We start from the raw sequence: 15,945 nt of genomic DNA, 5'->3' as shown, positions 1-15,945 counted from the left end.
CCAGCTACTGTTACACTGTAAAACCTCAAAATACTAAGAACATTCATCTTAAAATCATCTTAAAATTTTAAAATCAATTCACGATCAATCAATTTCACTTGAAATTAGCAGAAAAATCTGCCAGTGGAGCAATTTTTGCTTTTGCTTGTGATAAGAAAAAAACAAACACTGGCCACTTGAAGATTTTTGTACTTTAAGTGAAAATTGTCAAAAGTTTTTATTTTAGTTGTAAAGAGAATTTTTTACGAGAAATAAGACAGATGTTCCTAGTAAGATTTTGCGTTTTTGCAGTGTAACGATAGTTAATACAGAAAAGACAGTCAGAATGTTGGTACGTTGTTTTTCTTGAACCATTTTGCAACATGTTGACAAGCATTATTAGCGAAAGAGTACGATTTTCAGTGCAACGGGTGAAAATGTAGCTATTGTCACTGGATCCGTGCTAACGGATTAGCGATAACTGTCTTTTTCTTGTTTTGTTTTTCCCCACACAGAAAAGCCATCTCAGAATTCAGAAAACGAACAAAACTCTGTGTCGTTAGAGGTGCTACTTGTCAAAGTCTGCCATAAAAAACGCAAGGTAAAGTGAAATACTCTGCTGCTTTATTTTTGTATTTTCATTTTTTGATGGGGGGGGGTTGTGTTAAAATCACAGGTGTTTAAATGTGCTTTGTTTCAGGATGTTCAGCTGTCCCATTAAGCAAGTGCCTACAGGTAAAAAGCAGGTGCCTTTGAATCCTGACAGTAACCAAATCAAGCTCGGCGCCTACCCTTCCTTACTCGTCTCCAGCAATGAGTTTGAGCCCAGCAACAGCCACATGGTGAAGTCCTACTCGCTCCTGTTCAGGGTGTCACGCACAGGGAGGAGGGACACCAACGGCCTGGTCAATGGGGAGGCCAATGAGAACATTGGTGAGAAGCTTCTGTGAGATTGTTTGCTCTGCTCTGAATCATTTGACTTTGCGTCATTTCCTTCGTGGCTCCGTGTACACGTAGAGAAATTCAAGCACACTTATATCTGTCACATCAGTCTCCATGATAAGATGCTGTCGGTTCATTCATTAGACGTTTCTGCTGCGGGAACAAAAACAAATGCTGGAAGATGGCGTGACAGACAGTGTTGTCACTATGCCGCACATAGTTGGCTGCCTGTACATCATGTGACCAACTGTCTGTAACACACTGCAGCTTCTCACGACTCCACATTTGTCCCATTCTTCTTTACAGTACTGTTAGCTAAAACCCATGTTGCTAGCTCACAGGACTGCTAGCTGACAGTGTTTATCATGTGATTCAGAGCTCCTAGTCCTGTCTGTAGAGATGCACTGTTTTTGCACACATAACTGTTTTTTTTACCACGGAAGCCACTAACCAATAACTTCATGCTTCTCATTACCGAAACCGATTTTAGAAATCAGCGCAGTGAGCAAAGATGAAATTAACATTCTGGCTCTGCCTCTAACCTAACCAAGTAGTATTACTGACATCGCTAATTAGGGTAGCACAACAGCTGATGTCCTTAATTCTGTCGATCAGTGGATGATGGAGGGTGTTTGATCACATTGTATTTGTTGGCAAACGTTTGAATCCAGACCACCTCTTTTTAGGGGTGTTGGTCAAAACTAACCGGGTGAAGCTCTCTGAAGCCTGTTGGTGTGACAGCAGCCAACTTCTTTCTATGTTTGGTGTGTGTGTGTGTGTGTGCGTAGATTTAACAGACACTCTGAGCAGGAAGAAGAGAAGTTTGTCGCACAGAGAGGAAGGCGACACCATCGAGACGTTTGTGGCACAGATGACCGTCTTTGATAAGAACAGGTATGTCATTGGTCGGTTACAGCTCGTTCCCAACGCCCCACCCCGCCCACCTGACTCTGCCTTGCCGCCGTTACATTTGCATTGCGCAGGAGGCTGCAGCTGCTGGATGGGGAGTACGAGGTGTCCATGCAAGGGATGGAGGACAGTCCTGTGAGCAAGAAGAGAGCCACATGGGAAACCATCCTGGATGGGAAGGTAGGAGGGGTTGGATGGGCTCACCGCACCGGACGCCCGGGTCTGCTCCAGAAAGCAGCTGATTGTACGTTCCACTTGCAGAGGACGCTTGTTAGTGTTATAAACACACATGTCGTGGTATTCCATGTACAACTAGAGCGTAACGACATGTCAGCAGTGGCTACAGATGTAGTTTACCCACCATCAGTGTATGAATGTGGAGTGAATGAATAATGGATGCTCTGGAAAGAGTCTTTGGGTGTCAAGAAAAGATTCGTTCATCTCCCTCCTGCTCCGGTTAGGTACAGGCCGCGGTTCATGCTGGAGCCGATCCCAGCTCATTGCAGAGCCACATGAAGGACAGACAACCATTCACACTCACATTCACAAAAGAGAAAGAAACGGCTCTAAAGAAACCAAACATCTATAATGTTTCATATGTTGGACTTTAAACCGGAACTGGATGATCGAGGGTTTTATTCCGGAATGAGCTCCTCATCTGAAACATGATGGTCCCGTGCGTTCCACATCATAGACTTGAGCTGTGTCTCCATCCTGCAGAGGCTGCCGCCGTTTGAGACGTTTTCTCAGGGACCGACGTTGCAGTTTACCCTCCGTTGGACCGGCGATGCCAGCGGGAAGTCCACCGCCCCCGTGGCCAAACCGCTCGCCACCCGAAACTCCGACGGCTGCAGTCCGATGGAGACCAGGACCAGCAACCACAGAGCTGCTCTCATGAGTGAGTACCCGCACACACAGGATGGGCAGGATGTGTGATGGTCGGTGACGGTCACTCTGCTCGACCTCTGAACGTGACTCGATCTGACTCTGGTGTGGGGTGAATCATCTGAGGCAGCTGCAACACTGAGTCTCATGTGTTTTAGCACTTTTCCACTCCACAGTTCCAGCTTGTTTCTACTCCGTTTGGTTCCATTCAGGTCTTGTTCCTTACAATTCACTTCCTTATTCACTAATCAGTAGCTGCAGCGCACTACAGGAAGTACTGGCTGGGGGGTAGTATCGCTTGCTGGAACTGGACGAGGAGGATCGCTGCCAGGGCTGGCTTCTCGTCACATCACCTGGGCAGAAGTTTTGTTCCCAACAAACTTTCCAGAGTCTGTTTACAAAAGTATGTCATCTGCTCTTAGGAGAGCAGACTCTGATGGGCCTAAAATTGGAACAGAGAGATGGGTCGAGGCCTGTTTTTTTTTTTTTTTCCAGTAAAGGTCATACAACTGCATGTTTAAAATCACCTGGTACCGTACCAGTGGAGGGGGCTACAGTTGATGTCAGTGATGAAGCTTGAAATATTTCTGTATTTTTGTGTATACTTGTTGATTGGGTCCGTTGTCTGACGAGTCTCAACAGTTAACCTGCATCTGTTCCCATCAGCAGTGAAAGAGTCGGTGAGCGCCGACATTCAGACGAGGAAAGAGCAGGTCCCATGTGAGCCGCGGCAGAAGCTCCGTATATTTTATCAGGTAACAACATGAGATCAGCCTAATTTCTGCTTCTGGGTCAAGTTGACAGCGTAGGAGCCGCGTCAAGGCGTTATCTACTGCGTAGGGTCCTCGCCACCGCTTGACATCACCTCTGTAGAAATGTGACGACGCGTTGCAGCTACGAGCACCTCCACAGACAACAACAGCTGGGACTTGTGTCATGTGACTTTCCCAGTTCGCCGAGATAATGGAACTGATCGAAATGCTGTGTGTTTTTGATCAAAAAAAGTGGGTGGAACACTTGAACTAAGGACCAGGAAAGAAAGGAAACACGGCGGTTTCAGCACAGAGCTACGTAGACAGACACAGAAGTAGGAACACAGAAGCATCAATTGGGCTTTCCACCAGGCAGATTTATTCTGCTGCATGTCAAACGTGTTTTACCGTGTTCTTAACTCTGGTTCTCAGTTTCCTGTACAACAACAACACCCGGCAGCAAACGGAGGCCAGAGATGACCTCCACTGTCCCCTGGTGCACGCTGAACTGCAGCAAACTCTACAGTCTGCTCAAACACCTCAAACTGTCCCACTCACGCTTCATCTTCAGCTACGTGGTAAGAGACTTGTCACGACTCCACGTTTGTCCCATTTATTTGCGCAGCTAGCTTACATGACAGCTAGCTTAACAATAATACATTTATTTGAAAGTCACCGTTCATAGCTTGCTTGTGTTTGTGACCTCTCACCTTGTCCGATGCCCCTTCCACTCTCGTTCCCTTGCAGCCTCACCCCAAAGGAGCCAGAATAGACGTGTCCATCAACGAGTGCTACGACGGCTCGTACGTCGGCAACCCTCAGGACATCCACAGCCAACCCGGCTTCGCTTTCAGCCGCAACGGCCCCGTCAAGAGGACGGCCGTCACTCACATCCTGGTGTGCAGGTAAAGAACTCATCGTTGTTTCCCACAGGTCATATTTCATATTCATATTTACATTCAGCAGAGTCACCAATGACAAAGTGAAGATCCCTCAAGTCCATATACGTGTGTGTGTGTGTGTCCTTGTCCCTCCATCCGTCCCAGACCCAAGAGGACCAAGCCAAGTCTGTCAGAGTTCCTGGAGTCTGAGGACGGAGAGTTGGAGCAGCAGAGGACGTATGTCAGCGGACACAACCGCCTCTACTTCCACAGCGACAGCTGCATGCCGCTGAGGCCCCAGGAAATGGACGTGGACAGCGAGGACGAGAGAGACCCCGAGTGGCTCCGAGAGAAGACGGCCACGGTGAGACGCTGTCGCCGAGGAGCCGCACGTCACCTCGTGTTGTCCCCACTGTACAGAAACGGGTTCAGGCTTTGACGACGATACGTACAATAACTAATATTCTATTTTTTATACCATGGTCTGGGTGAATACTCTCTTCTGATTGGCTGGCAGCTGTGCACATGTTGTTTGGCTCCAGGTGAACGTTTGAACATTTCACTTGTTGGAGAACAATTTTGACGAGTGGGATGCTGTGGAAGAAAATCCAAAAACTGAGTCCCTACATGTTGATTAACACTTACATAACTAGTGTTATAGAACAGAATGCTTTTGAACACCGACGGTATCACTGGCGATCCACTGGTGCTCCCCAGTGACGTGTGGTGAGGGTCATGTCTGGTGACACTGACTTCATCCCAATCAGAATGTGAGTGTGAACGCACAAAAGAATGAAATCACCCAAGTGAGGGAATAAGATGGTTAATGAAATACATGACATGTCTGGAAAATACTCATAAATCATGGAAAATAAACAAGACAGGAACAGAAATACTGTAGAAGATGGACTCAGATTGACCTTTGTCTCTTCATGCATTTTCTCTTTGACCTGATGCAGCAACTGGACGAGTTCACCGACGTCAACGAGGGTGAGAAGGAGGTGATGAAGCTGTGGAACCTGCATGTCATGAAGCACGGGTGCGTTCAGTGAGTCTGTCGCCAACACACACACACACACACGTTGAAACGCCCCAAACGTCTTAAAACCTTTTTTTCTTTGGCTTTTCTCATCTTGTAGCGTGCTGAAGTGTATTTGTATTTATTAAGTTTAGTGTGTTTTATTGTTGTTGCACTTCAGTTTGTTAGTCGTACTATCTAAATACAGTGGATCAGATTGAACTGTGAAACGAACACTGATTCAGTTTGTTCACGCAAAAGATTTGTTCTGCTTCAGTGTTTTTCTTTGTTTAATTCAATTGTTAGCGACTCAGCATGAGCAGATCTTGTTACCACAGCAACACCGATAAGATCTGCATCATTTTCCACTCTTTTTTTTCAGTCAAAATTCCCATTTTGGTCGGTCGTATTTGCTCGGCAGACACAAAAGTACCCGTTTTGAGATCTGGGAAACTCACATGGTGCCAACAGTCCAGTCCCAGCTGTTGTCAGAGGTCCACGTAGCTGTGATGCGTACTTACACTGTTGGAGCAGTGACGTCAGGCTACACCGTAACTGTAGATAACGTGCCTCAACTGTCCCAACGTGTCCTTCCTCCTCTCGTAGCTTCATCGCAGACAACAGATGAACCAGGCCATCATGCTCTTCGTGGAGAACTGCGGCACGCACATCGTCCGCCGCAACCTCTGCCGCAACTTCCTGCTGCATCTGGTGAGCATGCACGACTTCAACCTGGTGAGCACGGCCACCATCGACCGCGCCATGGCCCGTCTGAGGCAGATCCGGGAGGAGCTGCCCGACCAGAACCTGGTGACGGCAGGAAGCTGCAACGGCAGCGCCGTCGCCTGTAGTGGAGTGAAACAAGGCAAGAGGACAAAAAGCGCGTTGACAGACTGACGGTGAACGCATTGAGCTGTTGTTCCCTCTTTTCGTGGACGAACATTTCCCTTTGGTGCTTAGGTAGGTAGGTGGGAGAGCCGGTCGGCGTGTCCTCACACGGTAAACAGGTTTTTGAAACTTGAACTGAACCAAATATGAACAATCACCCACACTGACAAAGCAGGAAGTTGCGGAGCAGATGTTAGTTGAACCTGCTTCATATGCATTTTGTAGGAGCCGCTGTCTCTTTGGTGCAAGTGTGAACAAACTGAGAATCTCCGGACGTGGCACGTCGGTTCAGACTGCACCGGTAACGCTCGTCGCTCTTTTGATTATTTGTACGCATACACAATAACCTTTTTAGCTGTTTTTCTTTAGCACTTGGTGTTTGTATTTAGAAATTTACCTTGAAATCAAGTTGTTTTGTTTTTAAAACTGATGCTGCGCCACATGTCACGTGCAGCGTTTCTACTGTCGTCAGCAGAGAATCCTCACTGATGAACGACATCCGAGGGTTAACGGGACGTTCTGGTTCGAGCTCGTGTTGTTTCACATCCTGGATAAGAACGTTTGCAGACGAACCCTCCCCCTCATGTTGGACTGCGTCGGTCATAACTCATAAAAACGTCAGGGAAATCAACCTTTGTTTCCTCAAACAAACCAGCAGCACATGGGCCGTCTACAGCATTGAAGACAAAGTCTTGTCTGTAATTTTCTTTCTCCACTGAATGTGACAATGTCAGACTTATTTTGGTTTTGTTTGCTCATACGAATAGTTGAGTGACAAATCACTGGACCCGTTGGAACCACGAAGGGTGACGGTGCTCCAGCGGTTCCAGTGACAAACACATTGGAAAGCAGTCGTTAGGGTGCTGGTTATGCCAAAGGGGACAAATTCAGTCTCTGACATCTGTGTATTTTGTGTTTTTGTAGTGTCGACAAACTGGTTTTCATCCCCATGATATCTAAAAGACAATTTACGTTTCTGTCGACTCAGAGGGCCTCTGCATCTGTGGTGGGAAAAGGAAAACATCTGAAACATTGAACTGTTCACTCTGGATAAGGGTTTTTATATTTAAAGAAATAAAAACTCAGACCTCAACTATTGCAGCAGTGAAATACGTAAATGTCATTTAAAGGTATTTTAAAGTTTTGACTTATTGCAAAATGTCGCTACCGTACAGTTAAATTGACCTCCACTCCAGGAGGTGGCGCTAAACGTCATTGTCACCTACCGCCAACAACCAACGAAGAGGAACCACCACGTCGAGATGCGGTAAAAATAACTTGAACCGTTGGTGACAAACAACCAGGACATTGAAGCACCGTCCACTGACGGTGAACAAACACTAGGTTGGTCCCATCGAAAAGTGACTTGTAGCACTGAAGTTCGAACCATCAACTATCCGGTTTTGCGAATCACACCCCCCCCCCCCCCAAGTCAGTCGGAAGTAGTGGGGGGGGGGGGTGTTTGTGCCAATCGGGATTTCAGTTTAAATGAGCTTCGATCATTTTCCGACGATACCTCAACGGCTGATGGAAACATGTTCTCAGGCTAATTACAGACGTTGTACGGTCAACGTCTTTGTTCGACCCTCCACTAATATCTGGATTTGAAGGACAAATGGCTCTTTCAGCGTCGGTGTGTGGCTCTGAAAAGAGCCGTTGTGTCGGTGGACAAGCCCCCGGTGGTTCACTTGGACTTCTCGGTCTTCTTGGGCAGCAGGACAGCCTGGATGTTGGGCAGCACGCCGCCCTGGGCGATGGTGACTCCCCCCAGCAGCTTGTTGAGCTCCTCGTCGTTGCGGACAGCCAGCTGCAGGTGACGGGGGATGATCCTGGTCTTCTTGTTGTCGCGGGCGGCGTTCCCGGCCAGCTCCAGGATCTCAGCGGTCAGGTACTCCAGCACGGCCGCCAGGTACACGGGGGCTCCGGCGCCGACGCGCTCGGCGTAGTTCCCCTTCCTGAGCAGCCGGTGGACACGACCGACCGGGAACTGGAGCCCGGCTCGGGAGGAGCGGGTCTTGGCCTTCGCACGGGCTTTACCGGCACCTTTACCGCGTCCAGACATGGCGGATCCGTCTTCTGTTCAGCTGTGAAGTAAGTGGTAAAGGCGGCACAGAGACCGCGTTTATATAATCAGCTGCTGCTCGCTCATTGGTTCGTTTAGGCGCGGATGTTGTGGTCCAATCAGAGTAGAGTGAACTCAGACTTCCGTCTGACGGAACCATCTAGAAGTATGAAAATACCGAACGGCGGAAAAAAAAGGAAGAGGAGGATGTTTTTACTGGGGGCAACAAGAACCACATGGAGACCACGAAGGGAAGAAACGGTCATAAAAGACTCAAAAAGCATTTTCTTCATAATAAATAAACATTTTTCAAGAAATTTGATTTTTTTAAATCATATTTTTACACATCAGAACTTCAAGTGAGATATGTAAACAAGCTTTATGTAATGTAAGAAAGAATATAATTCAAGCCTTTCGTGTATCATTTATTTTTGGTATATATATGTACAAATGCAAGGAGAAGTAATAAATATGAAACACATCAGAGTTTAAAAAACCTTTATAGACAAAAGACGCCACCGCGGCCGCCATCTTGGTTGGGGCAGTACATTTATTTCTATTGAGGAAGGTGTGTATGCCCAACTAAATGGATCATAACTCCCCGAATTTTAAAATACTTTGTCTTATGAAATAGATAGAAAGATAGATAGATATTTAATCTCACAAGAGAAATTCACATTTCCAGCAGCACGACAGATCTAACAGATCTGAACCAGAAAAAAAATTCTATCCAGCAGAACACAATCAACTGTGACGATAAAACAGTAAGTGGAACAGGTCCAACTTCCAACAGCCAAGGTCCATTGTCAGCTGCTGTTCTCACATCGTAGCGCCTCATGGCTCAGGGGAGGAACGACCTCAGTCTGCCGGTGGACCAGGACACTGACATTATGACCGTAGACATTTTAATGAATGTATAAATGGCCGACCATCTGACAACAGTGTCCTGTGATGTGTGTTGTCCTTGTCACAGCTGCTGTTCGTTTGACACACACCCCTTCCTCAGTAGAAATCAATGCACTGTGTCACACCATGGTGTGGTTTGTCTTGTCCTTGGACCTTCCTCCTCATCGCCCTGCTGGTGGCCATCCAGGAACTCCAGCAGCCTTGAGGAAGCAGGCCACTGTCTGAGATGTCCCCCGTGCTCCCTGGCTGGCTGGATTCCCGATGCACTTTCCCCAAATGACTTTCTCCCCTCAGCAGGGGAAATAGAACCCATGCGACTAGGCAGGACTAGGGCGCCGGAGGGGCGATGGCAGCAGGAGGGCCGGTGCTTTCACTGCAGGGAGTCCAGTCGCCTCATCACTACCTCTGCTGTCAAAACGACCGAGGTGGCGAGTCCACCTCACACACTCACCACACCGCCACCGCTAACCTCAGGGGCCGATGAGAACCTGATGAGCTGGGGTTTGGCAGCCGGGTTGGGGCTCGACCCAGTTGGGGCTTGACCACTCATGGGAGACATAGCACTCAATGATCATAACTGGAACTGCACACACGGTCATAAAGATCTCATGAACCTGTCAGTCACCATCTCTGACACTGATTCTCAGCTATTCCTGGATGCGCAGACACAGCCCCCCCATAAACTGGAAAAGCAGTTACTGTATCATGGGATGGGGGAGGACTGCACTGATCACTGGGTCCAACCTGGAACAAGGAGATAACATGACCAGTGTTTGTGAAGGGACCCATTCACCTTGGAGTCTCATAGTAGACTTTGACCGTCTGGTCCTAGAAGGGGGGGTTCTGTCACACTGTGGTGTGGTTTGTCCTGTTTTATTTTGAGAGGGAGAGTCCAATCCTAACATTCTTTAACATACAGTATATCTAATATATCTAATATATTGTTATTATTGTAAATAATGTCAATATCTTTCTGTCCTATGACCTGTTTATTTTGATGCATTTTGGATTTGGTTTATTTTTAAGTGTTCTAATAGAATTTTGCTGTACTGTGTCCCGTGAAAATTAAAAAAGGATTCGGATTCTTATAGGTTTGTTGTAATATAATTACATGTCTTTCAAAAAAAAAAAACAAGAACACCTTACAATATAATTGAAATCTGATGGTAAAATTAGTCACAACAAACCAGTGAGTGGAAAAAATAATCAAATAGACAATGAAATCACTTTGAGTTGAAAGTATATTTCCAATGTGTGTTTGGTTGAATTCATTCACTGATCGTGTTTTAGGTTTTTCTTGTTTTGTTTTTTAATCTTCTTCGTGCAGCTCTTCCATTCCATTCCATTCGTCGACTTTTTAATTTCTTCTTCACGTTTTTTTTCTTTCTTTCTGCGTCATCTTCGACCATTATTTTGAAGACATCATCACGCCGACGTCATCAAGGTGTAGCCGGTTTCTTCAGGTGGAAGTCGTTCGTCTCAGTTCTTCTCTGACAGACTCAGGTCTCTGGAAACACGGACTAGAACCAGCAACCTGACTGAAGAGAACCCCGTTCTTCCTCACACCGACATCATTGATTTGAATTAATTTTATTTAGTTTTTTGTTTGTTTTTTCTTTTCTGTCTGTTAACTAAGTTTTGTTGAGCCCTCGGACCATGCTGCTGGTTGCTGCGTTCACGGCCGGTCTGCTTGTGATCGCTTCAGGTTCCACTGGGACTGGTAGGTCCACGTTCTGTTGTGTTCGAACAAGTGCTGACAAGTGCTGCTCACTAGTTGTGACATTTTTAGTTTGAAGCGTGAAGCACCAATTACTGAACACGAGAGGGAAGTAGGTTGAGTGAGAGTGAAGAACCGACCATTACCCAATCAGTCCCAGCTCGGGTTACTTCACTCATCCTACACCACTGATTGGAAATGAAGAGAAGTGGAAAAATCAGCTGCTGAAAATGAATCCGTTCGGGTTCGTACGGAACAATATTCGGGCCTTGTAGGAGAAAAATATTTGAGGAGAGAGGAAGATGTTTTTTTTTTCCATTGTGCACTTAAATAAGTCAATTTTGAGGAAAAAAAAGATGAAATGTCAAGAAGACAGTTGAAATCCAATTCGACTTTATTCTCAAAACTTCGATCTCCCATCTCCTATCTCTCCTAATTGGCCCTTGATACTTTCCCTCAGTAAAGTTAATTGTTGGGATATTTTACTACCAGTCGTAGTTCTCCGCGACCATAAGACGCTTTATTGTAATTGTGCACGAATAAAATGTACTTCTGTTTGGCAGTATCTGTCCTCACTGTCACAAGAAAAGGCAACAGAACTAGTAAGAACAGTAAAGTGCAGTAAAATGAAACATGTAAATAGTCGTTATTAAAGGTGCAGTCTGTATTTTAGGTCCTATCTACTCTATACTCTATATGAACTTGTACTGTTTTGATAAACTGTGAATAAAAACAAAAACAACATGATCCAATCCACGTGACAACTTGAACAGAGGCACCTTGTACTTTTATTTAAAACAAATTGATGTTGGTAGGTACAATGGAGCAGCGAGCTATTGCGTTAGCTTTAGCAGACAGCTGTTATAATATCTATTGTTTTTTTTAAAAAACAACTGACCTTTTTACTGACATGGATATTTGATTTTGGACAAACTTTGACATCACTCAAAAAAAAAAAACACCAAACTGTCATCATAGCAGCCTACGGTTAGCATAGCAGCTACCTGTTAGCATTGTCGTCATAGCAGCCTACTGTTAGCATAGCAGCTACCTGTTAGCATTGTCATCATAGCAGCCTACTGTTAGCATAGCAGCTACCTGTTAGCATTGTCGTCATAGCAGCCTACTGTTAGCATAGCAGCTACCTGTTAGCATTGTCGTCATAGCAGCCTACTGTTAGCATAGCAGCTACCTGTTAGCATTGTCGTCATAGCAGCCTACTGTTAGCATAGCAGCTAACAATCCTCACTGGTATCGGAGCAGTATGTTTGTTTTCTATCCAACAAATGTCACTTGTTAGTACAATGAACTTTTCGTAGTGATACAACGCATCAAGATGTCGTTAATAATTTGGATATAAAAACACTGTGTTGGTGTTTTTGTGTGTCAGATGACGGGTTCATCTGGTTTCCAACTCATGCAGACTTCAGCTTGGACGTCACCGTTTTATCGTGTTCAGTCCACACTCATCCACCCGATCAGCGAGTCACACCCTAACCGAGGGTGAATGCTCAGGAATCCCATATTTGTTTTTGTACTTTGTTCGGTCATACAAATAGCTGATGCACACTGTCGACCGCACGCCGCTGCAATCCGTCGGTGTGTATACGATCTGATGGTAAACGCTCATTTGCTGTGTTTCAGGAGTGAACACGTCATAAACCTTCAACATGAGCCGGGAAAGGGAACAGAGGTCGATACCGAGTCATGTGAGAGGACGGTCGGAGGCTGTGATTGGTGGATTTAGACACAGCTATGTTAACCACATCTTAGATCATGAAAACCGAAGAAAAGTTCTTCTACCACTTGTTTGACTGTTGTTACAACAGATCAGAGATGACGTCTTCTACCAAAAGTACATTTACTCAATCGTGTACAAGAGGAGAATCTCAGTGTAACACAGTTTCAGTTGTGTGAACGTATAGAAAAAAACGTATCGATACGACCGGTGCTCGAGGGTTACGCACCAACAGCTATCTCAAGAACAGTACATAGTACGTAGTACATAGTACACAGTACACAGTGGACAGTGGACCCATCAGTCTGAAACAGCTGAAACACAAACTGTGAACAAAACGTTTTGTTTTTTTTTTCTTTTTCATTTCAGATTAAGACAGAAGTAGAAATGTTTAGTCCCAGCTGTCCTGGAGAGGAGAAACGGCCCCCTGGCCTCCGTGTTCCTCCTGGTTATCCATTCTGCTCGTAGACACTTTGTCCGTCATGTCTTCAGTCCACTCTTTACCTTCTTGTTCACAGTTCTCCCTCCAGCCAACGTGACCGTCAGTTGCCACAACCTGAACGTCATCGCCCGCTGGGCGTACAGCGACCAGGAGCCCCGAACCACATTCGGAGTGTTTGTCGGAGGATCGGAGAGGTAAAAACGCAACTGTTTCAAGTTTGGAGAAGAAACCAGCTGGTTCTAATGCTGAGTCTGGTTTTGTGTCAAAGTGTCACGTCGGGGCCGTTGGAGACCACGGAGCAGGAGTTTGACCTGAGCCCGTTTGTGTGGACCAGCCTGGAGAGCCTCCTGGGCTTTCACTTTGTGTCTGTCGCCGCCATGGGCGGAGGACGCCCCTCCGAGAACACGACGAGAACGTTCACCTTCAACAAGTACAAGGGGGCCAATGTCGTATGTACGTCAGAGGCAGGTGCGACCTTTTCAACAAGCTCTGGCAGGTTCTCAGTGTCATTTCCTGCAGGTAGTTTGGATTTCCCCCCGGTGGACGTGGACGTGGAGGGTTCCAGGGCCACCGTCACTTTCCCCAACCCCCTCCACTACTACGAGCCGCTGAAGAAGGTGACGAGGGGGAACGGAGCTACCGTGGCGTTCACCGTGTCCTTTGAGGCTGTAAGTAACCACGTCTGGGAGTCAGGACGGAACGGAACCACGAGAGCCGGTTGCCATGGCGTCATCATCATATTTGTCCGATAATTATCGGATTTGAATCGTAATTACTGTACAGATAAAATATGTATTTGTATATTTGTACGAAATTTTGTCCCTCTGTGCCATCAACACTCCTCCGCAAACGGAGCAGTAGTTTGATCATTCCGTGTGGTTGTAACCGAGTTTGTTGGTGAACCTGAAGGCCTCTGTTCCATGTGACACGTTGTTGACGCGTAAGCTGAGAATTTGCCTCTGTAAACGATTCTTTAAAGCACAAACTCCAGTCAGAGGCGAAACCATTTGTAAACAGAGTTTCAAGCAGTCGACGTTTCCATTTCCATGAGGCTGTGGTGATGATGGAGGCATTCAGGCATACGCTTGAATTTATAGATTTTAAATTGGAATCATTTTATTCTATTTTATTTTATACTAAACCCAGCAAGGTGGAACGTACATGCAGAAACAGAGAAACGTCAGATGAGTTTGTCGACTTCCAGGGACAGGATGACTGCTCCTGCAGCGTCGACCAGAAAACCTGCAAATGTGACATCGTTTTCCCGAGGAGGTGGAGACGAAGTGTCTGACGCTGACGGGACAGTTCAAGTACGGGGTCAGCTATGTGACGTTCAGAGAGACGGAACGAACCTGTGCCCAATCGGACGGTGAGCGTGAGTGGGACCCCCGGACAGGAGGTGTATCATAGTGTATGGTATCATATCGTATCGTAGCGTTGTGTTTTGTATTGTACTGTATGGTAGTGTAGTGTAGTACATCATATCATTGTGTATTGTATCGTAACACCGTGTCGTAGCATCGTGTAGGGTATGGTATGTCTTGTATGGATCGTAGTGTAGTCTATCGTATTGTACCGTATGGTAGTGTAGCGTAGTATATGATATCGTATCGTAGTATTGAGGTGTATCATGTGCTGATTTTATTGAAAACAAGCTAAAAAAATGTCCCTGTTGATCCTTGGCCGCACATATTATAACATATTCCGATGTGATCTGACCGTAGATCCGTCCTAATTGACAGCTGGTTGCCTTGGTAACCACAGATTGACTCGACATGGGGGATGAATGAATTGAAGTTCCGTCTTCGTAAATTGGAAACGTCCGAATCGTTTCTGTATTTATATTCTGTGTGCTTTGGTTTCAGGCCCCAGATGATTTTCTTCGTTGCTCTGCTGGCGTCCTTCGTCGTCGTGGTCACTGTGCTGGTTTTCACCGTCGTCAAGGTGAAGGCGTGGACGATGGAGGTGCCCGCGCTCCCAAAGCCCCTGGTGAGACGCCAACACAAACATACACACAGGAATCCAGATGTCATTTGTAACTTGTCAATCGACGACATCCCCAACGACCTGCACGACAACAAACACACGTGTATACTTGGATACGACTGTAATTACACAACGGTTCCTTCCCACCGCCGATGTTCACGTTGTTCTTTGCATCCGTCGTTCTCGTTGCTGTGCTGCAGATGTTCACCGGTGTCCAGAGAACAGCAGCCCGAGGGTAACCGTCACACAGACGTGAGCGTCGTCAGAGTCGCTGTGGACCGGCGGCCATCGACCTGCTCGGAGGATCGGCGGCTGGCGGCCGGAGAGACGCTCGGCGGACGGCGAGTCCGGAGGAAACGGATGCTTCTCCCTGGATTTTGATTCGGAGGAGGACGTGACGTCTGCTGCGTCCGGCTACGACTGCCCCACACAGTCCACAGGTGGACATGGGAGATGGAGATCTGGTCACATGTTTACAGCAGGAGGAGCACTCGGCTGAATTTGGCTGAAGACGGAGCTCAGGAGACGACCGGACGAGTCACATTTTCACGTCTGTTCTTTGTGAAGAGATGAAACGGCTGACGGGACTTGGAATGTTTCCACCTCCTCGTTCCTGGTGATCAGATCAACACCACCCGTCTTTGTTCTTGTTGTTTTTCTTCAGATGCCGGCAGATGATTATCAGGTTTTCATCAGGTCTTTGAAGATCAAACCTAAGAACCCCTGAAAGACACTGTGTGGACTCGTACTCCAGATTTAAAGGGACGGTTCTGCACAGAAGTCGCACATTTTTAAATTTGCCTCATATTGTTCTGCCAGTGGTGTGTGCTGTGTCTGAGG

At 46.6% G+C, this 15,945-nt stretch overlaps 2 protein-coding genes across 2 annotated transcripts; one reads left to right on the top strand and one right to left on the bottom strand.

Moving 5' to 3' along the window:
- Positions 1-494: 494 nt before the first annotated feature.
- On the top strand, positions 495-6,263 carry LOC144739241 (polycomb protein suz12-B-like; the record flags this gene model as incomplete). Its single annotated transcript, XM_078622208.1, is given in 13 exon segments — positions 495-585; positions 689-912; positions 1,710-1,815; positions 1,905-2,010; positions 2,551-2,728; positions 3,382-3,470; positions 3,901-3,957; positions 3,959-4,045; positions 4,215-4,372; positions 4,514-4,712; positions 5,308-5,387; positions 5,973-5,986; positions 5,989-6,263. Coding segments are annotated over 13 exon segments (1,664 nt in total), but the record flags the coding sequence as incomplete, so codon positions are not given.
- A 1,675-nt stretch (positions 6,264-7,938) lies between these two features.
- On the bottom strand, positions 7,939-8,316 carry LOC144739239 (histone H2A-like). The gene has a single exon (XM_078622206.1). The coding sequence runs from the start codon at positions 8,314-8,316 to the stop codon at positions 7,939-7,941; it is 378 nt and encodes a 125-aa protein (XP_078478332.1).
- Positions 8,317-15,945: the final 7,629 nt, after the last annotated feature.

Source organism: Lampetra planeri, unplaced genomic scaffold, assembly GCF_965212315.1.
Source record: "Lampetra planeri unplaced genomic scaffold, kcLamPlan1.2.h2 scaffold_1381, whole genome shotgun sequence".
Classification (NCBI taxonomy): domain Eukaryota; kingdom Metazoa; phylum Chordata; class Hyperoartia; order Petromyzontiformes; family Petromyzontidae; genus Lampetra; species Lampetra planeri.
This window is presented reverse-complemented; position numbering and strand designations above follow the sequence as displayed.

What these genes read in the sequence shown, in the direction of transcription:
- LOC144739239 (XM_078622206.1), bottom strand. Translation starts at nt 8,316, where the DNA reads ATGTCTGGACGCGGTAAAGGTGCCGGTAAAGCCCGTGCGAAGGCCAAG.